Below are 26881 nucleotides of genomic sequence, written 5' to 3' on the forward strand. Positions count from 1 at the left end.
ATGGTTGAAAATAAAACCTCACCATCCTTTATTGAGTAATCTTCATCAAACATGGCCCCCATCGGATATATGTAAATAGAAAACTGTGTGCATGTGTGGCCACATTTACACTTTTCAGGATGCATGTCTTGTAAATAAATAAATAACACTTTTAATCTTGCAAAACATACGGGCGCCTGCAAACGGAGGCTTAATCTGCACCCCACCACAGAGAAGACGTTGTGCCTCACATCTTACATGTAAAAGTCACCGTCTCCTTCATTATTGAACATGGCATGCGAAATATAGAGACATATATTTTGCAAAGCAGCTGCAGTACCGTCGCTGTAGAGAGACTTTAGAATCAAGGAACAACAGGAGGGAACAGCAAAAGGGTTCGATTGAGTCGATACACAAACATAGAGATCAATCTGTTTCATAAAAAACATTTCTACAAAACTATTCAGCAGCTCTCGTAGTAATAAATCATTTTAGTGTCGACCGCTCCGGTTTGTCTGTACTCTTTTTTTTTTTAATGACAAACCAAGATACACAATTAAAGAAAATATAAAGTCTTCAGCTCAACTCAAACATGTCAGTTCAAAATACTAATATAAATCAAGAAGTCAGTGTCGATCCTGTTCAGCAACATTTCAGCAAACGGAAACCAAATCTCGCGGAAGTTCACACTGGTTTTAGTCCAGACTGCACGTTGTTCAGAGGGGACGTCACATTGAGACAGAACACCACACTTTAACCATGCATAGAGAGTTTCGTAAGAGTTGGGTTTTGGCAGAGGATTTGGCACAAAGACGATTTCCACAGAGCATTTGAGTCAAACAGCTCCAGTAGTAAGAGTTGGAAGCACAGGGTGACGTCCAAAATCTACAGAAAAATTCGATCTAAAGAAAAGATTTTTGGTTTTTTCGACTGACAGCCAGTGTATGACAAATGTTTTTTGAAATGTATTTTTGTCATATTATTCTAAAAAAATCTTTCTGAATCAATATTAAGAATTCTGTCAACCACTACAAAGCTTCAAAAGTATGTTGAACCACACTCTTGTTTGTCTGTTTCCCTTTGTCTCCGACTCAGATGTTGAACCGACACTTTAAACCTTTAAAAATGAACATGGTTCTGTGTCTCCTTCTGCACCGCTGCACTGAAATCAGTCAATCAATCAATGACAGATCCATTCCTCAACAACCAGAACCGGTCCTCTGTCGTGTCCCTGGTGCGGAACAGTGAGCAGGAGAAGGGTCGACGTGGCAGCAGTTGGTCTCTCTGTCTGAAAGGTGAATGTCGTGCTGACAGATGGGGCAGAAAAGTGCTGCAGTGCCTCTGGTCTTCATCGAGCTCCAGGTCCTCCTCTTCCTCACCGCTCAGGTCTCAAAGTACTTGTAGATCTGAGAGACGTACTGCATGACGCTCTGCCAGTCCGGCCTGTCGGTCTTCATCAGCTCCTCGATTTCCTGTTTGGGACAGAGACTGTGATGAGTTACGGCTTTTCAGGGTTTGCGAAACAAGATTTGAGCTTTCCAAGCAACAGACACACATCAGGCCGAAACATCTGTCCAGTCAAAACTGCAGCAAATATTTGTCATTTCTTATTTGTAAATATTTAATGTTATTTGTGATCATAAGCAATGAGCAATATCATAATGAAGTCACTCCCGATTAAAGAATCTGCCAATAAAAATGTTTGTGAGAGATTTCTGAAATGACAGCAACCCCATTTGTCCAATCTGTTTTTAAACACTGATTTGCATGACTGTCAGGAGGTGTATTCAGAGTAGACTTAACTATTGAGGTACTGCATTATTTCTCATTCAACCCATGAGAAACTATTCACTTGATCTAGATTTTCATTTGGATCAAATTGCACACATTCATAAATATCAGTCCCCTAAACATGCCAGATTTTATTTTTCAAGATCCATCAATTATTATCTGAGAAATCAACAAAAATGTTGAATTACATCCTGTCTCAGAATGTTAAAAGAAGTGAAAAACCCCTCCTGGATCTGCCCCCTGATCCAGATCCCCACCAACATTTCATGGACCCATAACATATCCTTCAACCAAGTTTCCTTGAAATCCATCAAGCCTTTTTTTCATAACCTTGGTTACAATCTAACAAAGAAACGGACAGGGGTGAAAACACAAGCTCCTCTGGGGAAGCGATAACAACATGCTTTCTTCATATTGACACAGAATATTAGAGATTTGATGATTTAAACATTTGATTGTATTTTCTGACACAAGAGTTACATTTCTTCAGTGAGAATTAACTGATGAACTATGTGAACTACAGTGAGAGAAACTGTAATCTACAGTGTCCATGTTCAGAAGCATCTTGGATGAGATGCGAAAACATCTCCCACCAAAACCTGTTGCCTTTAATTCAACTCGTCCTGGGTGACCGTGACCTGAATGACTGAGAGTGTTCACAGATCTGCAGTCTACAGTAATGGCGGTTTGTTATGTGAGGCTGCGTTCAGCCACTGGGAGACAAAAACTCAGTGTGACAGTGGTGAGTCAGATGCTGAAGTGGACTTTCACATGACTGTGGCGTCACAGAATCTTCTGTTAGTTCAGATGTTCACAGAAGCGTCAGCACGGTCACCTCTGTTACATCTCAGCCTCGTAACGGGGGGTAATCTACTTCTCTGTGGGCTGTGTCTGAGGCTTGTGTTTACGCAGCAAATAGATGAAAAACATTGCATGTTGGGAAGAGCGAAACAGTTAATGCTGGGTTCCAGGAACTAACTCCTCCACTGGCATGGGAACCAGTTTGCCACAGTCAGTCTCCTAACCATAAGTACGTAATGGAGAAATAACAAGATAAAGTGAGGTGAACTTTGATCTCCATCCAAGAGTTCAGCCAAACTCACTTCTCCGCTGAGGTCCAGCCAGATTTAGAGCTAATGAGCTGTTCGACTGATTTGTGTATTTTACAAAGTTGTCTCAGATTAAACTATCTAATTTATGTGTTTTACCTTGTTCCTTAAATCATGAAGCCATTATCAGAAGTGCAGAGCGAAACCCAGGCGAGATGCAAAAGAGCAGACAATAAACAGGAAGGAGAGGTCGTATTAGTTTAACCCCTACTGGGTGCAGAGTATTTTAAATCCACTTCCAGCATATTGAAATGATTAAAAGAGACACCAGGATGTTGACGCAGATTATTCCTCTGATTAATCCACTGTCCTTTTTTTATCCGTTTTTTCCTGGAAGTTGTGTATATGAGAATGAACATTCTAAAGACCGCAAAACAGAAATTAAAAACATATTTTCTGAGCGCGTCACACACCACAGAGCAATGCGTTTTCAACTACCCAGGCAAATCGATAGCTTAAAGAAAATGGGCAAGTATATTTAAATAGGGTTGAAAATCATGAGAAAATGATCAGAATTCTTCTGCTCTCACACAGCTCTCCCTAACTGGGCGTGGCTTCCACAGCTGCTGGGCCAGGTGCTGCCTTAAGGTGCTGTCGAAAATCCAAAAAACTACACAGAGTACAAGCTAAAGGCTCCGGGTAAAGAATATTTAGAATTAATTACACCTGTATCAATAAAAATTATCATCAGTGTTGTGTTTAATTGCAGCGTCGTCTGTTCACAGCTTTCTTTCGTCCTGACGTCCCTACTTGAACTCATCCCCTGCATGTGTGCTTCTGTGGAGGCACTAGCGTGTAGCATAGCTCCGCCGCTAGTCACCTGCGATCGGCGGAGAAGGGCTTGGTTTTCATTTCCCCTCACGAAAGAGGGGAACAGCTCCGCTGCAGAACAGCAGCAGGCACGCTGCCTGTGTGACCAGCAGACAACTGCAGCGAGACAGAACCATTGATGCTACAGTGCTCTATTATATAGTTTGGGGGTCATGCATGTCGACCAATAAAAGTTATGATGATGTTGTGCGATCCCCTTCTCAGACTTTCATAAAACTCTGGAACCAAGGAATGTTGTAACACGGTCAAACTTCACAATTCAGTACTACTTAGTAACCACTCTTTCCCCATGTTTTTAATAATCACTTACTGACATGTACAGCACTTTACTCGGTCTTTAAAAAAGCAGGAAAGTATTTAAAAAACATAAAGGCCTGTGTGCATTTGTGTGATGATGTGTTTTCGTGACAACTATGGCCTGAAGGCAGAGAAGTGACTGTTTTAAATGAGACAGATGAATCAGGAACTGTGACTGTGACATTCATGACCCAAACACGATGATTTAGTTTTATCCCAAAACATCACCTGATTTAACTGAAGAATTGCATCAGATTCAAAGACTGACTTTAAATGGCCTAAGAAGTTGTTTTCCTCAATCAGCTTCTTACAAGAACACGATTTTGTCGAGCAAAGTTCAACATGTTTTGGGTATTTCTCTCCGTTGATGATGAATGATATTCCCTCTCATGCCCTGTGCACCTTGAAGCGTATAATTTGAGCCTCTCGTCCACTCAAACATTGTTTTAAGTCACCAAAACTGAGATTTTTACAAACGCCTTACAAAGTGCAGATTTCCAAAATCTCCCAAAACATTGGGGAAACGATGAGGTCACAGCTTACATCACGCACGCCCACTGTTGCTTTGCATTATGAGCATACGCCAGCCACAACAACAATAGTGTTATATAACGGTTTCTCTCTGTTTGGTTTGCACTGCCAGGTCTAATTTCAAGTTTGAGGCTACATTTAGCATCATTGCACCACATTCACAGACACCTGCCTCACCCCCATCTTTCCCATCTTATGAGCAAAGATATGACTAAAACATAACGAGCTACTACTGTTTTGGTTTTGAAGTTACTGCAGCCAAATGAGAATAAGCTCACTGAGCATGCTCATAGCATTATTCTCCGGTATTTGACATCTTGTTGATGTGGACTTTTTCGCCACCTACTGGATCGCCATGCTTGTTCAAGCGTTTATTGAAGTTTTTGTGTTCTCATCTGGTCAGAAATAATTTGTAAAATGAAGGTCGCGTGGTTGGAGATGATTTTAAATAGATTTTGATTTTATTAAAAAGAATATGTGCAGTAGTGAAGACAATGTTTTAAACTGCTCTTATCAGGTAAAAATTTCAATTAGTATTTAGTGCTAATTAGCATCCTAACAAGGTGGTGAGCATGGTTCACATTATACCTGCTAATCCTCAACTAGCAATGTTTTAGCAGTGTTATCATAGTGAGCATTCTGAGATTAGCATTTAGCTCAAAGAGCCACTGGTAATCTTGATAAATGTTGTTTATGTCATGTTTTGTGATGTTATAGAAATACATACTTTAACTCTGCCTCGTTACTCCTCTGACGTGGATTAAACAAATAAGATACAACCATAGTCTGATATGAAGTTGGACGAAATGACAGCTACCCAAAAGAGAAGCCAAAACATCTGCCACCTGTAGGCTGGCTGCATTATTGATCATAAATCATGCCTCCTCCATATTAGTGGATGGGACATGGAATACACTAAAAAGCCGAAGAAGGTTTTGTTTTTTACTCAAACCCATTTCAGAGGAGAGCAGCTAATGTTTTCACAAACTAACTCAACTAATGAACGTCAATTCACATCTGAATTATGTATTAGGTTGGTTTTTCCTGTTGCAGATTACCAGCGTGCAGTGCTGGAGCACAGGCTGGAGGCGGATCACAAATACAGGACTCAGTAATGGATATGACAGATTATAGCTCCCGGCTGTCAGGGGGAGAGATGGTCCAATAAAGGGGTTGTAGAGCAGCTCCGATCTGAAGCCTCGCATCCTGATAGTTTACAGAATCAAAGTGTACTGTTTCCAATTTGTCTTATCAAATGGTCCCTGTGTGGTTGTGTGTGTGGTTGTGTGTGTGGGGTCTGTGGCAGCTCAGCTCACCAGGGAGGGTTTGATGCCAATGCTCTCAGCTGCCTGGAAAGCCAGTGTTAGATTCCGGACCTGGAAAAAAAAAAAACACTGGGTAACACTATACTGGACAATATCTCAGACCTGTCTGTGACCTAACCAATATCCCCATGAATGAAATCCCGCAGATTTTTACCTAATTCTCCTTAGGGGACTGTGGAGTTTGTTGCATCATTATTTCAAAGAAAAGAAGTAACATACCGCAAATTAAGATAATAACAATTATACAAACTATAGTAACACAAACTGTTGCAATTGATAGAAGCCTGAATTCACTAATATTAGTGAAGTTTATGAATGTGAGTTCAGGTCCCTGAGTCACTATTCGTGACTCTCACAACCACTCTGTCATAGTAACTGCCTCTAGACATCAACACAGCTAGAATAGGGAACTAATAAATAATAAATCCTGAATAATAATTAGCTCTGCAGCTGTAGACTACTGAATTTCAAACCTAACTTTTCTTGAAAACATCTGTGATAAATGATAAAGGAGGGCAGTGATGGGATTATTGGAAGGATTATAATAGGAACAGATTGGCTATTTGGGCCTCAGGGAAAGTCACGCAGGAAGTTATGAAGGCAAACACACGTCTATTGAATTATTCGGAGAGATGAGCCACACAATGTCTCTGTCATCAGCTTAATGTTACACGCTCACGACCAACACGAGCGTGAGCGCACGCATACATGACTAATGTGTCACATAAGATGCGTCAGGCCCGGTCGGAGGTGTTGGGTCTATTGTAGCGGGTGAAAGTACTGCGATCCCCAGAGAGGAACCATATTGTTTGCAGAGTCACTGTATATACAACATACACTTCCACATTACAGAGGAGTCATCACAGAGCTATAGCAACTGGACTGTGCCGAGGATCACTTTCAGTGTGACTAACAAATGCTAACTTCATAAATCATCCTGGGGCTGGAGCTGTCAAATGTATACACCTTCATAAAGAAGGTCTTTATTGTGCAGCTTATTGGTGGAAAGAATTACGCCTGGCAAAATAGCTTCAAAGCATTGCAAGTTTTATTTCCTCTCTGCAAACATGCATCTCCCAGATGTACACTGCATAAGCAGAACATTTTTTATAGTTTATAGGTTCACATTTTCCACAAACAACTTATGTTAGTGAATTAATGTGTGGTATTTTCTAGAGGCACAATTCAAAACAAGAGGCTGAACACAGTTACTTTACTTTCAATTCGTGCTCAAGGTCTAATAGATATATATCCTTGTGAAGTCAGTTTTTGTATTAACACAAGCATTTAGTCAGAACGTATTGTAGCTGTGTCATCGGCTGCTCGTATCTTAACAAAAACAAACCCTAGGGCTCATATCACGCCAATTCTTGCGTCCCTTCACTGGTTACCAGTTAAATTCACGATTGATTTTAAGATTATTTGAATAACTTTTAAAGCTCAACATGGGCTGGTCCTCACATACAGCTTTTCTCTGGGGTTTTCTCTGTCAGGGCGCCAAGGCTCTGGAACTCCCTGCCTGATGAGATTAGGCTCCCCTCCCCCATCTCTCGCTCTTTTCTACTCCCTCTTTGCCACCTCTCCTCTCTTCCCCATTTTTCTCCGCTCACCCCAACCGGTCGAGGCAGATGGCCGCCCACACTGAGTCTGGTTCTGCCAGAGGTTTCTCCCAGTTAATGAGGGAGTTTTTTTCTCTCCACAGACACCAAAGTGTTGGGTTTCTCCATAAACTTAAGGACCTTATTATGTCATGGTTTGGCTCTTAAATTGGACTGAACAGGATATCTTTTATTGCCATGGACTTTTGTGTGAAGCACTTTGTAACCTCGTTTAGATAAGTGCAAATAAAGTTATTATTATTATTATCTGCAACACGGTGCACTGTACTGGCACAACCTGACAGGAAACCAAATATGTAAGTGTGCCCAGGTAGTTCGATAAGGAGGTCAATGGTAATGTGGAAAGAATATATTGAGGTGTCTGAGCAGAGAGATGGAGTGCATGAATTATGTTGTACTAAATATGTTGTAAATGCTGGTGAGGCCTAATGTACCACAGGGAGAGTGGATGCTGACAATGTCTTTAGAGAGAGTGTGTGTGTGTGTGTGTGTGTGTGTGTGTGTGTGGCGTGCGTGCGTGCGTGCGTGCGTGCGTGCGTGTGCAGTCTTCCTGTAGTTTTATACCTTATCTTGACTGATGAGTTCCTGGTAAGGGATATGGGCTGGAAGATACGTGTGCAGGAGGGCACAGAAAGCCAGGCCGTCACTCCAACTGCTGCTGAAGTTGGTCACATCGATATTCTGAAGGATTATAAAAGAAATGAGCACGGCAAAGAAAAAACGATACAGGTCACACTCACAAACAAACCAATAGTCAATAGTCAATATCACACAATGATAATGAGCAGAAAGTGCCTGTAATTTCAGTTAATAGCCTCTTTGACAGGCCATGGAAATAATCATTAGGTCTTACAACCACAGGAAACAACATGAACATAAAATTTAATGTTTTCATACTATGTTCTTGGTCTTTCAGACTCCATTAATGTCTGCTTTGGAGGATGTTTCTCTCAGATCCCCTTTAATCCTCCCATGTTCTCTCTGATCTCTCCTCTGTGTGACAAACGTGCAGAGCGGCACGTCCAGTCTGTTGTGTTCTCGTGTGTGTATGTGATTCACAGAGCATCGTCACCTCAAACACCGTATGCAACATATTTAGGGCCAGATAAGAGTCGAAAGCTCGGAGGAAAAACTTCCTCCAGGCCATTGTTTGCCGTTTCAGGCCCCCCATAGGACAGATAAGTTGTTTCCAGTGTCTTCCTCTGTTATCCCTCTTATGAGCTTTGGGAATGGGGCTCAAAGCTAGGGAGACTCCTGAGTCATGGCTTTGTCTGCGAGGCCCCCATATGACCCCAACACATATACTCCCACAGAACGTGGGAGTAAAGCATTATAGTCCAGGTCCATTGTGTGCAGGTAAAAATACTCTGAGCCCTCAGAGCAGACGTGCATCCAGTTTGTTTAATGTTTCAAAACATGCAACAAAATAAATTGAAGCTAGAATATGAAACTTGTGCGGGTAAAAAAAAATTGGCCTGATGTGCTTTATACAGTAAGAAGGATATCCAAAGTCTTTAAATAAATTAAAGTCTTAAAATAAATGTTGGGGCATAGTAATGTCTGTCCAGATGAGAAAATGTGCCTGTCAAATTTATGCAACTGTTTCTGAGATGTTCAAAAGGAATATAAAGTTCTTGTTTGGGATAAACCACTGAGTTTGATGTGCGTCTGTATACAAAGCATTAGCTCCAGTGATATGCTAAAAAACAGATGGATGTAGCCGTGTGTTTGTTGTTGACTGTTGCTCTGAGCCAGTGGTGTGCGACCGTCACCCTGAGGACCTGCTGATTTTCATTCTATAAATCTAATCAGTGACTGATCCATCCACGTGACATCAGGTAAATGTGGTTAACTACCTGATGGGGCAGGAAAACAACAGAACTCTGGGTCCTGAGGACAGGAATTACAAATCACAGCTTTAAGTCATTGCAGTCATGAATATCCACTGAGCTAGGTTCTTTCTGAATGCCTTCACTCGTCTGCTCTGGCGTCATTGATGCCAGTTCCTAAAATGGCTAGTTTCAAGTTGAGAGGCAGATTAACTTTAGAGAGAAAGCACCCATCATGCCTGACCTAACCTGGTGGCTGCTGTGGTCATTACTGGTCACTGTTATGAAAATGTGCCTTTATCTCTATGTGATCTCTCAGTTATTTTTCTCTACTTTAGCCATGCAGTTGTGTGGCTGATGTCTTTTTTTCAGACTGTGGTTAATTAAAGTTACCCACAACAGAAATTTACTTTTTAGCATGAACAACATGGGCTGTATAATACCTCTTTTACACCAAAATTAGCAGTCATATGTGGGTTTTATAAAACCCAGATAAACCCGCTAAAAAGGGCATCGACTCCTATCCCAGTGCCAGTAGAGTTTGCCTTAATCTTTCCCCCCCTGGTGCTTCATGTTCGATGTTGTGATCGCACCCAAAACTGAGGCGTGCTCTCACCTCACTGTCTTGACAAATTAGAAAGTTCACTTGGGTGTCACATTTCCATCAATGCCGATCAGAGCCAGAGCCGATTAAAACTCCATCTAGAGTAATTTGATCTGGGTGTGAATGCCGACTGTATCCGCTCCCTTTGCTGACAAGAGCAAGATGTTAGTGGGTTTTTCTGACCACTGAAAAAGGGGCTTAAATGTTCATTTAGGCTAAAAACACGGTGTTAATGATGCTGTTTTGAGTCAAATTAGAATGTCGATGCTTGCGGGCACTTGGATGACCCCAAAGGAGCAGTATGGAGGCATTTAATGTTTTTTTCTGTTGTTTTGTTACGTTTGAAGAAGTGGTCCCCATTTACTTTAATTGTATTGGATTAGGCTGCAACGCTGTTTACCCATGAAACTCCAAAAGTGTTTCGTGGACTCAAACACTTCACCCACGCCTCAATCGTCATAGTGGTGAGAAGATAATGGGTGCATTTTCATTTTTGGGTGAACTATCCCTTTAAGTCATCTCCTTCAACCTTAACCCACAAACTTATCAATCACACTAATGTACCTGATTTCTTGAAATGCTGAATTACATGAGACTTTAAAAGGTTTAGCCAACTGTCAATGTCTCAATGGGATTTAGAGCCTCATCTGAATTAAGCTACATCAACATCATTCTGGAATCAGGCTTTGGGATTCACAGAGTCACCTAAACAGCCACAACTCAACACCAGTTACAGAAAAATCCCAATCATTATGTGGTTTTATCCCAACTTTTAAACCTATGAACATTAATTAACAGTAAAACGTTCACATCTCTCCCCAAGAGTGATTTGTCTTCTGCAAATAGCACTGAGGTAATCCTGCAACCACACATTAGTTGTTGATGGTATAACAGAGACTGAAAGTGGGTTTTGAAAGCCCAAGTCTCCTCTCCATCAGTCACTGCCTCTCTATTATGTCTGGAGGGCAGACCTGTGCAGTCATGTCAGCTCGCATTCCTCTCATAACTCCCCCGTCTCTCTCTGAGCTGGCTCAGCAGCCCCACTATTAGCACTTTGTCTGTGATGTATGTGCACGCTGACTGACACACACACACACACACACACACACACACACACACACACACACACACACACACACACACACACACACACACACACACACACACACACACACACACACACACACACACACACACACACACACACACACACACACACGTCGTGATAGGGGGTTAGTCCCCAGTAAAACCCCAGAGGGACTGAGACAAAGATAGACAATGACAAGTAAGCTGATAAGAGAGGTTGTAGAGGGCGGTTTGTTTATGTGTCTGTGAGTGGGGATGTTGGGGTGGTCTGAGAAGGGCACATGACAGTAGGTATGTTGGAGGTCAAGGTGGGAGTGGGGAGAGGAAGGTGGGGGGCTGGGTGTTCGTTCGGGACAGAAAGAGAGGGAGAAGCATGAATGCTAAAACAGCAGCGCACAACAACAGCTCTCTGGGAGCCGGCTCAGAAAAGCAAACACAGCATCAAGCGACAGGAAGCGTCTCGCTCGGCACAAAAGGCCGAGCTGTCGCTTTTTAGAGCTCAGAGGGAGAGAGAGTATGAGGGAAGCAGGGGACTGTGCAGAGAGCGAGAGAACTGCGCAGAGCGTGTGGCTGCTTTGTTCTGACTCCAAGTGAAAAGCAGATACGATCTATGATATCATCACTTGTTAAATTAGGGGTGAAAATGAACCTGGAGAGTTTCATTAGGTAACAAATGGCAGACATGTGTCACATGTTGAGCTGTTCCTGTGAGAAAGGAGGGGCTCCACACTCTAAAAATAGTCAACGCTTTAAAAAAAGACCCAGCTTATAATGTCACAAAAGAGCAGGTAACAAATTATTACAGATATAGTAGAAACTGCTGGAAAACTGGTAAATTGTGTAGATTTAATGTAATTTTTTCACAAAAGAAAGCATGACTAGCATTGCAGCTAATTATTATTTCTTACTATTGATTGAGAATAGAAAATCTTCCAGGGCCAAATATTTCGTTTTGTATGATCAACAGTCTAATGTCCCAGGACATAGTACGGTAAAAATTGGAATTTCTCACAGTAGAGAAGCTCAACACAGCTTATTAAAAAAAAAGAAAGCGTTTTCCTGCTGACAAACGGGAAAAACAACCAACAAACCAACAAGAGGGCAAAAACACAACTTTATTGGCGGTGTAAACAAGTAAACAATCAGGAATGGCGTGAGAAACAAATAAAAACACCTAGAATCACAGCCTAGCTGTTGTACACCTCCGCCAACCAGTCACATTGCAGGACATATGGTCACAATCTCCTCTTCTGATGAATATTGACCAGAAAAAGAGTCTTTTCAAAACATCTTGATGTCTCAAGTTGGATAAAATGCAATCAGTTAATTATTTTACCTGTTTTACCTGTTTACCAAAATTTTACATAATTATCTTATAAATTCTTAAGTTATAGCCAAAAATAGGTTTCGTGAGGCCACAGGGACCTTGACCTGTGACTAGGGTTGCAAAGGGGCGGAAAATTTCCGGAAAATTTCCGGAAACTTTCCATGGGAAGTTAAGCTCGGGAATTTGGGGAATTTCAAAAAATGTTTTTTACCGCAAATTAAACGCTGAGCATTAAAAACAAAATTCTAAACTCTATTTTAAAGATGTATGGGATGCAGCACATGCGCAGTGCATTCTTCCATGTGCAGTGCATTCTTCCATCACATGCACAGATAATTCCCAGCATCCTGCACACTACAGCAGGGTATAAATTGCCCACAAAATTTCCAGTTTATTCCCGTTAATTCCTGTATATTCCCATGGAAAGTTTCCAACTTTGAATATTCCCGGAATTTTGCAACCCTACCTGTGACCACCAAATTTTTATAAATTCAACCTGGAGTCCAAGTGATCATTTGTGCCAAATCTTCTCTTATGGCATTCTGGAGATATCGTGCTCACCAGAGTATGTATGTCTGTACGTATGTTGGCATAGATGCACGGACAACCACAATAAAAACGCTCGTACAAATGACGGAAGAGGGAGAGCAAACGAGCACGGTGGGGAAGACCAAAACTAGAAAAGACAGTCATAACTGAAGTGGCAAAGAACGAAAGAGTAGAGGGGAGAGAGGGGGAGTTGACGCCCTCGTAGATTTTGCAATGAGTCACACTTACGAGCAATGACTGAAAAGTCCTGGCAGGCGGGAGCCGGAGAAAAAGACGGGGCAAAAGGGAGAGGTCACAGAGCTGGTGCAGCTGGTGGGAGCTGCTCTCCACCGACCCAGTCACATCTATATGATTTAACGGACTCCCTTCACACATAGGACAAGATAAAGAGTGCGGAGGACGACACGGGTCACATGAGGCCACACAAGCGCTCAGATCAACTGTGCAGATGGATTGTGAGAAATGTGTCTCTGATTAAAAATATTCACCTCTCTGAGCCCATATGAATATTATTATTCTGACTATATAAGAGGTTTTGTTTATCATTGATGTCCTTGTTGCTCTATAAGATCTAATAAAATGTCTTGCACTCAGTTTGGGTACTTTCCCCTTCATACACAATGTATTAACATTAACTACACTATAAAATCTGACAAGGCGATTTTACTTCATCTTACTCCAGTTTACTCACATTACATAAGTTTGAATCAACTGGATATTTAGAAATGAGCAAGGAACACTGATGTGATATGAGTAAGTATAGGTATTATCTTGTACAGTGTACCAAGGTGTGATGGTAAACTGCTACGACTACAAAAACATTTATATCAAAGCCCTGAACATAGTTAGTCAGTTTGACACCTGCACCAGTCATTGAATTTATCCCAGTAATTTTATGACTTTAGCTCCGCTTGTCTAATGCTCGTCCTCAACACTTCCTGGACTGTACGTGATTTCAATCTGCTCATGCCTTTCAAAGAAAAGATTGTAAATAATAATATTTCTGTGAACTTTAACCGGACAATACACCATTTCCTCCCATTGTTATAACTGAGAATATTCAAGACAAGTGAATTTAATATCCACTTAGCACATTCACTTACCCAGTGTCAATGTTCCTCACTATGCATTTTTTTCACATAAGCCGAATGAGCCTCAGATTTTTTGTTCTCAAATTCTTTTCCTGGTTTGACGTGTACATCATGATCAGCATTTAGGAAGTCTGATTATTTGCAAGATATTCCATCATTGCAGCTGCAGTGAGTAATCTGTTAATTCCCACAGATGATCTCACTCTATAACTATTACTGTTAACACCACATTATTAGACCGTACAGTAATGGCTATTCTTTGATTTCCAAGTCTCCTCCCCTCCTCGATGTCTGACCTCCATTCCACACTCGCCTGGAGGTCCAATCCTCTTTCTTCAATGGCTTTTGTGAATGTGTGTGAGTGTGTGTGTGTGTGTGTGCGTGTGTGTTTCCCAGACGAGGACCGGATGAGCTGTGCTCTGTCAGGCCCAGTTGAGCCTCATGTTCAGAGCCTTTGCTCATTGTTCCCATGTTGAACAAACAGCACATTTATTTTTGTTTGGCTTCTTTGGTTAATTGAGAAAAAAAAGTGTCCCAAGCAGTCCTAAATTAAGACATCAAAACGCCTGATAAATATACAGAAGGAGGTTTGAGTGTTGCCCAAAATGGAAACTTATAGAAACCCTTCTGAACATGGGACAACAGCTGTGTTGAAATGAAGATGGATTCATAGAATACATTTAAGTCAAAAGTTTTGGCAGAAATATAACATATCAACTAAAAACTTCAAAATTAGGAAAATGGTCCAGCTGGATTTTGCAGTCCAACCACAAAATCGAATCGATGTAAAGACTTTGAAATGCAGAGCAGGAAGACACAGCAGAAAACACATAACAGCAACATGCAATTGAAAACCAATGCAACAGAAGTCGCAGCTTTGTGTTTCCAGATCGAGTCCAGCCGGCTGCTGACGTGCAATGCTAATTTCCGGTGAGAGGCCCCTTCAGTCTCTCCCACAGGGCAGAGTCAATCAGAACCAGCTTAAGGTCTTCACTGATCGATCTACGCTTCCCAGAATCTGACATTTGAGGTGTGACGAAGTCTGTCTGGGCTAATGTCCTCCACTCAGAGTTTACCACAGGTCAGGTAATGAACGGCTCCAAGCACCAGTGCATGGTGGGTAAACACACCCCTTGACACTCTCCTTTTCCCCTCTGGGGTTTAAGGTCTCCTCTCCATGGTGACAGCACGGCTGTCCTACTCTTGTGTGTTTACTTGCATGCCATTTGCCTTGTTTTCCCTTTGCTTCTTTTCTTCCTCTAGCAGTGTTAACTGTCACAGTCTATCCAGAGACCAAATCCATCTAGCAGACACACGATCACACCAACACATGCGCACACGCACTCACAGCTCAGCTGGATCCATGATTTGAGGCACGTAGGCCATGGCAACGCCTTTCAATGTCATCTATATTCATTACAAATGCAAAAGCTTTAATTTGCAGAACCACAGTAGCTCATTTTAAACAATAATCAAGGTGAACTAAAGCTCCATTTGGGTCCTCATTCATCTATTGATCACAGTAAACAGGACATCTGGCTTCCAGTCAGCTATAATCACACAGATTTACTGTGCCCCCGGCAGCTATTTGCACCTAAACATCAAATAATCTCCCGACATGCTTACAATAGCTCCCGTTTTCTGTTTCACTTTAATTAGGCTGCTGTTTGAGCAAAAGGTCCGACAACAATAGGACTGTAATAACAACTGGCACGGGGCTGACCCTCCCATCGGCTTTGTTCTCGTCTCACACACAGTGGCTTCTCTGGCTCTGTGCTGGCAGGTGAGCATGATATAAGAGCTTGTTTCCCCCGACTCTGCCATTTGGAAAGGAGACATGGGATGGAAAGCGAACAGCGATGGTCAAAGCTGTCTCTTCAAAGTGACCATTAATTATGCAGACTGAAGAGGCCGACATAAATTACAACTGGGTGACTCTATACTAAAGAGCCTATTAGTGTTGAGTTATTACCTCGTTGACCTTAGTCCACAGCAGAGAGGAGAGTGACTGCAGAGTGTAGATGTATTGATAAAACTGATCCTCGCTAACCTTTATCAGAGCAAAAACCCGCTGCCTTGCTTTCCTGGAGCTACAAACCCTATGACAGGTCAGTCAGAGTCTCTGGACCTGAGACATGTACTTAGCAGCTTGCATGTGGACAGAGGCCTCATCACACTGTAACAGCATGACCTTTCACCAGACGTATGGAGCTCAACACGTCTTCTGACAGTAACCATTTCCCTTAGTTTGCCACGAGAGGCCTGTGGTCACATGTCTTCTGGTGCTGGGAGCTTAATTTAGTTTAAGTGATGCAGAAACTATACTCACACACACACACACACACACACACACACACACACACACGAACATACAGCACATGTCCATGCATTCTCGAAAATAGAAATCCCTGTGGAATGCAGTGGAATTGACCAGCAGATTGAGAAAGCTCAAGAGGCAAATAATGGCCGATCTTGTAAATCTCTGCAGAGAAACCTAATTTAAACACCAAATGTACAAACTATTTGGGAAATAGTTGCATGACCTTTTGTTCACTGTACATCTCAGATGTGCCAAAGTGAATCTTTAAAGCTAGGGTTGGTAATCCTGGATAACTAAGCAAGAGCAGGCTACACTTTGAAACTATGCAACCGATAACTCCCATCCCCTCCTATCTGGACTCTTTTTAAAGCTACGCCTCCAAAAATCACATGAACGCTCGCTGTCTATCAGCTGCTTGAAGCCGACTTTTCTGTGACTCGCTCGCTAACTTCTGGCTATCCTATCTGCTTCAGCGGTGTACTGGTCACAGTGAGAGCCCCGGCAGGGTGTGCGCAGGCATACAGATTGGTTAGTTACAGACAGTTGGTCCGAACACCAGCGACCAATCATTTTGGTCTGAATGAAATGAATGGTCGTGTTTATTACAGTCCTGAGAAGGCCACCGACACTGGTTTGTTTTTTGTTTTTGTTTTTCAGACAACTTTATCAACTAATTATTGATGGTTATCAGGATGTAGGAGAATTTCAACAAATAAGATATAAAGTGTTTCAGGGACAAAAGTTTGTAGTTGATATTTATTGTAATACATAATGTTGAGAAGTTATTTTGTAAATTGGTCTGATGGACAAATACAAAAACATCTTTGTTCCCTTGAGATAAACAAAAGCTTTACTCTTTGTAAAACAAAGTTTGCCGGGGATAAATATTGATTCGATATGTAAATGCCTCATGATCAAATTCTCATGAGGCAGTACAGTGCTAGGCAGTCACAGTCGTTCTAAAAATAAACTTTTTAAGGTTAAATGCTCAACTGTGTGAAAAGATCCAATTACAGGGTAGGCAAATGCAGCACATGGAGAAAATGCACAAAGGATCACAGCTCCAACCAACAGCAGTTACTCCAGGAGGGGAGTGATTAAGCCATAGGCCGAAACACTACTAGTAGCCAAATCTTCTTACTGCATTCCTGATACTTGCAAATAATCACACTCTTAGTAAACCCTTTGTGAGAGGGGATCATAGGTTCCATCGTTAAATCCAGACCAGAGGGAATAAAGTTCCGTTAAGGGTTTTGTTTTTGCTGCTGGAACTCACTGTCCCGAACTGCACTGGGATTTGCAATTCCATTTGGGTTTGAGTTTAAGCGGCGATGAAAAGTAACTAAGTATATTCACTCAAGTACAACACTTTGGTTTGAAAATTGAAAAACGTATACTAAAATATGTATGCTCTTTCTTTGGCATCAGAGGGAAACATTGTACTTTTTTACTTCACCACATTTATTTGACAGATAAAGTTGCTTAGTATGTTGGAGACTTTTCATAAAATGAAATTTGATAAAATCATTTTGTTGCAATGGTGATACTTGGAGTGGAACTATATCCAACATAAAGTCGTTAAAATTGGCTCCATCTTAACCAGATGATACATTAAAATGTTCATTACATATTTCGCCCTGAAATCTATAATGATGTAACACTTAGGGTGAAGGGTAGATTTTGCAGAGTGAATAATTTGCTCATAGCATTTCTCTAGTTTGAATATGTAAAATTCTATGAATATTATATTCTGGGAAAATGCAGGACTATTTATTGTAATAGAGTATTTTTACAACGTGATATTACTTTGACCAATCACTGGTGCATATACCTAGGTCATACACTTACACAGCAGGAAGGGGTGTAGGGTAAATATAGTGAACTGCCTGAAGACATCCGACTGGCTGTGTTTGTGTTCACTTTGTCTTGAAAATTGATCCCAACTTTCTCAAATAAGCACCTAGCTGCTGATGGACATTGACAGATATCACAACTAAACCAGAGACCTTCCATCACACACCAGCATCTTTATACACACGCCCAACGTTGCCCTCATGTTAAAACAATTTGGGGCACAGTGCTCTGTACACACATCCAGCATCTTATCAAACGGCGCATCAGACTTTCTGTTATTCAGCAGCAATGTTATCTCATCTGCTCAGATGTTTCCATCACAGAGGATCAGTTTTTTGTATTTTACCAACACATGCAACGTGTGACCATTCAAACATCCGACCGGAGATAAAGAGAGGGTGACTCAAAGTTCACCGAGCAGCGCTGCACCTGAGAAATAGGATCTATTGATCTGACGGCTCATCCAATTATTCAGACCATTTACCACTGGGGAGGTCAGGTCTATTTTTAGCAGTTATCATCGTTAATACTTGGTCGAGCTACAGGTTTGTGGTGTTTAGACTGAGCCTAAACAGGACAGAAACACTTGTGCTTGCTGATCTTCTACCAGAGCATTGAGAGGGTTGAAGCAACATCTCTTCCCTCTAAAGTAGAGTTAGCAGCCTGTGACCAGCCGGCCTCCTGGTAAGAGTTTTAGCAAGAGCTAACTGGCACATAAACATGATGATTACATTGGCAAATCTCTAATCCCACTAGGTTAAATGTGCTCCATAAAACTAGATATTAGGAGAGCAGCTAAGCCAGGTGATTGTCAGCATTTGGCTCCATGGACACAGGCAACACAGATGGCAACACAACAGAAAAACAATGCATAAACAAAGGGGCATGCCTTAAAACATGGCGGGCTATAAAAATACACACATGCATAAATCCAGCTTGTATGTGACACTGAGCGCTTTGCTTCATTGTTTCCATTACATCTGTAGCACAGTTCATGTGTCCAGTGAGATGACAGCTGGCTGAATGGTGTGTCTGCAAACACAGTAATGCGCCACCACAGTCTTACACCTCAGAGATGGCTGACCAAATAAAATACCTCGTGAAGCTGAGGGCAGTGACACACCAATATTGCATCTTTGCAATCAAAACAGGGGGAGAACTTTCAAATGAGAACCTGATGAGCGTAAGACTAAAATACAACTGTCGCAGAATGATGCTGAGAGAAAAACAGGGTGTGAAAGTGAGTGGAGCCTGCCTTGTATCTGAAAGAGGTCTCTGGCCTCTGATCCCTACCGGATAGCCTTGTGTTTTCTTCTGGCACCACTTCAGTAGAGCATTTCTCTTAGATCCTCCGTACTCCCGCGCCAGTGCAGCCAAGGGGTCCTTTCTTTCCACACTGTCACCAGTGTGCACAAACCGCAGTCGCATAGAAAGAGAGGGACAGTTTCAGCATGTCATTTAACAGTATATGAGAAGTGTAGTGTTTGAGTTCCCTGTCAATATACAAATAAATAGATACAAATCTACTTAAGTAAAAATAAAAGTACGATTTTAAAGTTTCCAAATTTACATAAAGTATTAAATGTAAAAGTACTTGCACAGTGTAGCCTATTCCCTAATGCAATGATCAAGCCTTAAAGTCCAATACTCAAAGTAGTGATGCTAGCAGACGTAGCGATGTGAGTGTGTGCGGTTTTCCGGTGTGTCCATGAGAACGAACCCCCTCCATCGGCTTAGTGGTGAGTAGATAATGAGTGAATTTTCATTTTTCAGTGAACTATCCCTTTAAATACAGTAACAAACTAAATGTACTTTGTTACATCCAACTACCGAATGTAGTTCAGTTGATCAATTCAAGAAATTCTGGGATTTGTGTGAAGCTAACAATATACAGCTCATATATAAACTCTTGGCTCATGCTCTAATGTCTATAAACAGTATACTACTGACTGCTTAATCAAAAGACACATACAAATTACCAGTAGTACATCAGATTGGTCTAATGCCCATCTTGGGTGTTATTTAAAGGGTCTGCTCCCGGGGGTTTGTTTTGAAGCTGAAGGTATGGGAGCACCACCAGACACGGTCATCACTCTGAGAATGCTAAACACTCAACCTGCACTGTACGGCCAGAGGAAGCTAGACCCTGTCCAATTAACTAGGCAGAGGCAGTGACAAAGTAGCTGTGCCATAACACTAAAACACAAATACACTAACAAACACATCGTCTGCAACATGACGAAAAATGCCTTTTACCTCTATAACACGCAAATATATGTAATGCAAGAGCGTAACATATGTGTCTGAATGTGTGATCGTTAAATGTTTATCGCTGTTGGTGGCACTTATACAGTAATGGCACCAACTGCAGATGGTGAAGCGCAGAAAGCTCAACAACCTCATGACACCGGAGGATATGAGGCTAGACACACAGGTTTTTTTTTAATTGTAAGATCACTGGGAGTGGAGCTTATTAATGTAAACAGTGTCTTAGCTGAAGATGAGGGTGTTGTCCTCTGCCATCGACAAGTCTCTGACTGCTTAAAATAACTTTGTCTCTCTGTGACAACACATTAACGCGAACCTGATCATCGAGTAATCTACATCGAATGTGACCTGGTACAGGTTCAGTAAGTCCAATTTACTCAGTGATTTTTTTGAGTTTACATAGAGAGGAGTGGTGCTGTGTGGCAAAATGACTTTCAATAACACCAGAAGTCAGAAGGATGTTTGTTTAACACTTGTCTCTCGTCTTTCTGTGTCTCACGGGTGGAAACTTCTTCTACTGTGTGTTTTGCACTTTTCAAACTAAGGGGAGGAGGCTGAGACTGGCACAGCTCAACAAGTGGAACTATCAGACAAGATGAGAGGAAAACCCCACCTGAGCTTGCTGTTGCCTCGGTTGTAGCTGAAGGATGCTGTGCGGCTGCTGAAGGAGATGGGAGTTTTAATGACCGACTCCAGGGAAGGGCTCTTCCTCATAAGGCTATTAGGTTTCATGTCTTCGCCGCAGCCCGACAACTTGTCTGAGGGGATCGAAGAATGCCCAAACAGGGAGGGAGGCACAACACAGAAGAATGTGAGGAGTGAGTCAGAAACACAGGGATCATAATTTACTTTATAAAGAACATCTGACACATCACCCGGTAAAGTGATTCACATAGGAGTAAAGTTAGACTGCAACAAATGTTTGGGTGAAGCATCCATTTCCAAAAATAGTTCATAAAAAAACCCCTGGGAAAAAATGAAATAGAAAATAGAATAATATGTATTCTAATATACTGTAGATCATAATTACAAATATAAAATACCATAGTCCAACAGATTGCCCAGCCTAAAGGAGTTATCATAAATGTAAATTGGGAGAAAATTCATTCATGTAATTTAAGAAATGATAAATGTCACTTTTTTCATATCTACTCTCCTGACTGAGAATAAGCTATACCTTTAGTTTTGAGACTAGTCTTAAAAACAAACAACATGAATCTACCTAAGGGCCTCTGTCTTCTTCTTCCTCTTCATTTTACTTTGTTTACAGACTAATTACATTGGACGTGTCAGCTTTATATAATTTGTAAAAGCACTGACTCATAGCAGTACTTTGGCTGGCTGTCCTCTAATATAAAAGCAGCATGCGAGGCCCTTCATTCGTGCTAATGAAATATGGATAGACATGTGAATTGAACACCTATAAACCATCTGTGTGTAACGTACCGTGAGGATGAGAGAATTCTCCCTGATTGATTCTTTTTTCCAACATCTTTGACAGGGGCTTTATGTACGATTGTCTCTACGGGAACAGAACAGAAGAGAGAGTCTCGAACATCTTCACATGCAGTTAGTGTTTTCCATTTTTTTTAGGAACATTTCATGGTGTATACCTGGATGGGGGAGACGGCAGCAGCAGGGGCGGTGCGGACAGGAATCCCACTCAGTGGGCTTCTTGGGGAGGAATGGATTTGAACTGTGTGAGCTGGTCCATCTGAGAGACCAAAACAAATGAAGTACTAATTGATTTCTCGGTCAAAGAGCCTCAATTTAATAATTAACACATTAATTCAGAGACTCAATGCCACAGAGAAGACAGATAGTGTATAGTAGCTTTGTATAGATTACAGAGGAAGGGCATCATTCCTCCAGTACAGAAACAATTAAAGCTGCTTTTTCCAACTGTGGAAGTAAATAAAGGTCATTAGAAAATGACTGTAACATTTGTCTTTAGTACAGCCCACGATATTACAAAAATTAAAAAAAGAAAGTGCAGGTTGTAGAAAAACAAGGCCTACAGCAGAGAACGATGCACTAAACCTTTAACGATTTACTACTAAACACCGTCAAGCCTTGTTGACATTTAATTCTAATGTAATCTAATACAGATGCTCTGCCATTAAGTCTACTTTTGTGTTATCTATAACACTGTTATACAAGTGTTAACTCAATTGTTTTAACACATAATTCATAATTAGTGCTGATGTTGTATTTTTCAAACACATAGGCTCTACAGGCTCTACTGGTTCTACTGACAAAAACAGAAATGACTCTCCAACCTGCCTGAGGTCGTTTAAGGCCACACAGTTCAACACAATTACACAGAACTGTGTTCCAGAGAAATGACAGATATCCACACTGGATATCTCACCAGCTGTTCTCTATAGTTAAACTGCTGCAGTGGGACTCCCAGGAAAGAGTGTGTGTTGTCTGTGTGTGTGAGGAGAGGTGCTCGGTGCTCACTCTGTCCGACAGTATCAAAGGACTTAATGAGGGATTTGACAGTAGCTCCGGGCTCTGATTCTGCATCTCCACTGGCGTCGGAGGGCGTGGTCGGGATCATGGAGATGCCACACCAGTGACGGCTGCTATCAGAGTCGGACACTCTCCCCTCGTCACCTTGGGACCTAACAGACAAAATGAATTGGTTGCTGTGTAGACAGACACAATACATTCAATGAAAACAACAGCATGTGCACTGGCGAGGCTTGGACTTTGAAATCTCTCCCTTTACATCTCCTCTTACAAGATTACCTGCTCATTACGATTAATGTTTACATAAAAGGTTTAAGTGTATTGACAAGATCAATCGATTATGGTAAATCGTAAATAGCTGACCTTCACTTACTGATCTGAGCTAATTCAATCATGGATCGATCATCAACCATTAGCCCTGGGTGAACATTGGATTGTAGGCTAAAGGTTGTGGGATTAGTGTGTCTTTATCAGTGAAGAATGACAAGTGAATTACAAGTGAGGACTTTCCGTGTTGAACTCACCTCCAAAGAGTGTAGACAGAGAGACAAAACCACAGTTGGACTGGTGTAATTTCATTTATTCATTGACCTAATGAACAAAAGTCAAACAGATGTACAACACACTAGTCTGTCTCTTTCACAGGCATAAAAACCAGTCACCAAGTGCTTCTGGGTCTTTATTTGAAGAATAAATAAACAGCACATTCACTGTATTGTTCATTAAATGGCTTAAAAATGATCTATCACCACTCCTCTTTTTCTAAATATTGTTTTAGAGCAGTTTGAGCACCAGCGCTTTAATATCTGGCAGAATAATATGGCTTTTAATAATAAAAATGCACAAATTGAATATCTGTGATAAAAGTTGGACTTTAAGTAAAACCTGAGACAACTGTATGCCAATATACCACAACAACACCATATTCTGTAAGCGCTCGGCTGAAAAGATGAAACCGTGTGACATCACAAATATCTGATACACTGAGGAGGATGTTCAAGAAGAACTGTAAATATTGAACATGGTGAATCACGTTTAATTAGGAAGTACCAGAGCCTTGAGTGATCTCTGATGTTTGGATAAGTGATAAGTGGTTGATTCTATCATCAATCACATCATCTACACATCTACAATTTGTGGGTAATGAAAAGTGGAATGATAGAAAATTTAGTTTAATTGATGATTTGACATTTGCTTTAAGGATAAAAACAATCCCTTCAGGAACCTGTAGCACAGTCTCTTGGTCTTTGAGTTAAAATGAACCATAACCTTATGTTTGTTGTGAGGAGAGTAAATAACCCTGAGATCCAGGTGTCAGTGTTTATAGCAGTTGTAAAATCTAATTATGACAACATGGCTAACATCAACATTGTTCTAGTTACAATGATATGCATTGCTGTGTAAATATAAGACATTACCAGTATATCCACATGGAAGTCACCTGTTTATGGTAATTGTGTGTTCAATAGTGCCATCTAATGGCTAAATGTGACTCAGCAGTCAGTTTTTAATTCCAACTACAGAGCCAAAACCAAATTTAGGTCTTAGAATAGTTACATTTTGTTTGGTTTTTATATCACAAATGTCAAGTTTTAAAGTAAACAGAGGTCAAAGTTAAAGTAATTTGACTGCTTAAAATATGCCACTTTGATTTTGAATAAAATCACATGAACTTTCAATCCTCTTGCTTTGCTCTTGTCTTGACATGTGTATTTTCTGATGGTAATAGTCTTCCTTCGGGAATCTTATCTGTGTCATACTGGCTGAACAGTATTGTTTACTCTATTTTTCACATGGTACTTTTTGTAACAGGTCACACACTTCTCTCCTCTCAACTCTCTAGAAGGCACAAAGCTACTTTGCAGAGTATAAAAAGGAGAGTCTCTCGAACAAAGGGCATTTCTTCAGCACGAGTCAAGAAAATAACAAACAATAAGAGTACATTCATCGAGAAACAATACCACAGAACACATTAATATTCAGAAGGTTCCAAAAATGTAAAGACGTGGAGTAATGGAAACCAGACTCTGTGTCATGATACTCTTGCTTGTGTACTGCATCTGACCGCTCACTCGTTTACCACTTTACATTTTGAATAACACAAAAAGCTAATAAGTGCAACAATAACACTGTCTTCACTTGGTGCAGAGGTGGAGGGCACTGCTCTAGTGCCCCTCTACTGCCGTCTTGGTTTCAAAAGTGGCTCCGGTGCTTATTCTGAAAAACAAAAAAAGGAGGAAGATGAACTACTGTATACAATTACTCTATGAAGACTGTATTAAACATGTGCAGTGGTACATGTGCAGCAAAACTTCTAATTTCTTCTGAACGTTGTTGTTATGAAATGCAGACCTCTGGGCTGTTGGACAATTTTTTTAACTGCTCCATGCAGACCTTATTGGACTAATAAGGTCACTCATTATGTCAAGTGTGACTAAACCAGTGATGAAGATGCTATGCAAATTTATCTGCAACAGATGATGCATAGCATGAGTTAAATCCAGTCATGCCGTGCAGACCATCCTGCTATTTAACCACAAAAAGGTAGGAGGGTTATTCAATCAAAGAACAGCAGGTGGCACCAGATACATCTACTCGAATGGAAGGTTTAGAAGGACCAGGCAAAGCAAATCGAAAGAGGGTAAAGACAGACGGTCCCTGAGAGTACAGTCAGCCAGCGTATGGAAAGACAGACAGAGTCAGGCTGAAACAGCAACACCAAGCCAAACACAGGTAGGAAGGTCAGTGAACAGCAGCGGCACACAGGGCAGGGAGAGGCAGGCTGGCTGAGAGAGGGCTGACAGGGCAGGGAACTCACCTGGACTTTACATAGGGAGGCGTGTCAGAGGGACATCTTTGACAGAGTCGTCACAGGGAGCTGCTGGAGGTGGGGAGCGGTTGTAGCGTAACAGCTAATCTTGGGAGAGTTTGCTGATTTAGCCATGGTCTAAAACCAGTAATAAACTAAATCAACTATATTCACTATATTCATTGGTTTAAACCAAATATTACAATATTTTACATACTAAAACTGCTCTCATGAGATTTATGAGGTGATAATATACATATGACTGACAGTGTTTCAAGTAGGAATAATTTAGAGATTATTTGTTTGCTTAAAGAATACTATGACTGGCCACACAGATAAACAGTAGCGTATATCTAAGCAGATTTTGCCACAGGTACAAGTATATTGACCTGTTATGATAATGAAGGTGACAACACTGTCAAAACTCCATGGAATTGCATGCTCAAACACTTAAATACATTATATTTGCACACAAACCAATGCCACGCTATTAATAAATACATCAATCACAATACTGCATGGCCACAGTGCAACAACACTCCATGAACTCTTGAATAGCATGATACATTGTTCTGGAACATTTTCACTGAAAAGTACAGAGAGGACACTGGCTTCAGTGTTGCATTGGAAAAAACTAAGCAGTATCTGTTCGTTGAGCAGATCTGCCACCACGGCTGCATTCTCATAAAATAATAATCTCTAATAAATAGTCTGTGGTTTATAGTGAAGTATGAGGTTTGAATGTTACTACAGGGCAATGGTCAGTGTGGAAGAGGGAGACAGAGAGGGCAGCAGCTTAAAGGAGTAGAATAAACAGAGGGAAATACCACAGGAGACTGCTCATTTACCAACAGAGTCTGCCAAATCCCACAAAGCTCCACTCTCAAACACCAAAGATTTAATCTTGTGAAATACCAAGATATGAAATGAATAATACGATCCTGCTTTAACGTCTTGTTGGAATTTTAGAAACCTCTTAAGCAAGAGATTCTTCAGAGTTAAGATTACAATATATTACTTTTTAACGACATGTATGAAACATGGCTCTGAATGAGAATATGGCGAGACTCTGGCAGGTATCTCATTTCCACGTTGTGTTGAGAGAGAAAGGAACTGCAGCCCAATGCTAAACAAGGGGAGCCAAGGAGGGGTGGGTTTTTTGGGGGCCGGGGGACTGGTGTAGTACG

General features: G+C 41.2%; 1 protein-coding gene and 1 long non-coding RNA gene across 4 annotated transcripts in view; both read right to left on the reverse strand.

The window, feature by feature from the left end:
- Positions 1–4: 4 nt before the first annotated feature.
- Positions 5–26881, reverse strand: part of specc1 (sperm antigen with calponin homology and coiled-coil domains 1) — a 68778-nt gene continuing 41901 nt past the window's right edge. For all 3 annotated transcript variants that reach the window (XM_035177768.2, XM_035177769.2, XM_035177770.1), the window contains 8 exons: positions 22874–23037; positions 22024–22124; positions 21857–21932; positions 21024–21168; positions 19436–19538; positions 8047–8163; positions 5855–5914; positions 5–1451 (listed from right to left, as the gene is read on the reverse strand). In XM_035177768.2, the coding sequence (XP_035033659.1) occupies positions 1362–1451; positions 5855–5914; positions 8047–8163; positions 19436–19538; positions 21024–21168; positions 21857–21932; positions 22024–22124; positions 22874–23037 (856 nt within the window). In that variant the 3' untranslated portion in view covers positions 5–1361. The remainder of the gene's footprint in view (positions 1452–5854; positions 5915–8046; positions 8164–19435; positions 19539–21023; positions 21169–21856; positions 21933–22023; positions 22125–22873; positions 23038–26881) is intronic.
- On the reverse strand, positions 23449–26881 carry LOC118121715. The gene is made up of 2 exons (XR_004698389.2): positions 25704–26881; positions 23449–25102 (listed from the first exon to the last, which is right to left on the reverse strand). It is a non-coding gene; the product is annotated as an uncharacterized LOC118121715 (long non-coding RNA).

The sequence above is a fragment of the Hippoglossus stenolepis genome, chromosome 15 (genome assembly GCF_022539355.2).
Source record: "Hippoglossus stenolepis isolate QCI-W04-F060 chromosome 15, HSTE1.2, whole genome shotgun sequence".
NCBI classification, from domain to species: Eukaryota; Metazoa; Chordata; class Actinopteri; order Pleuronectiformes; family Pleuronectidae; genus Hippoglossus; species Hippoglossus stenolepis.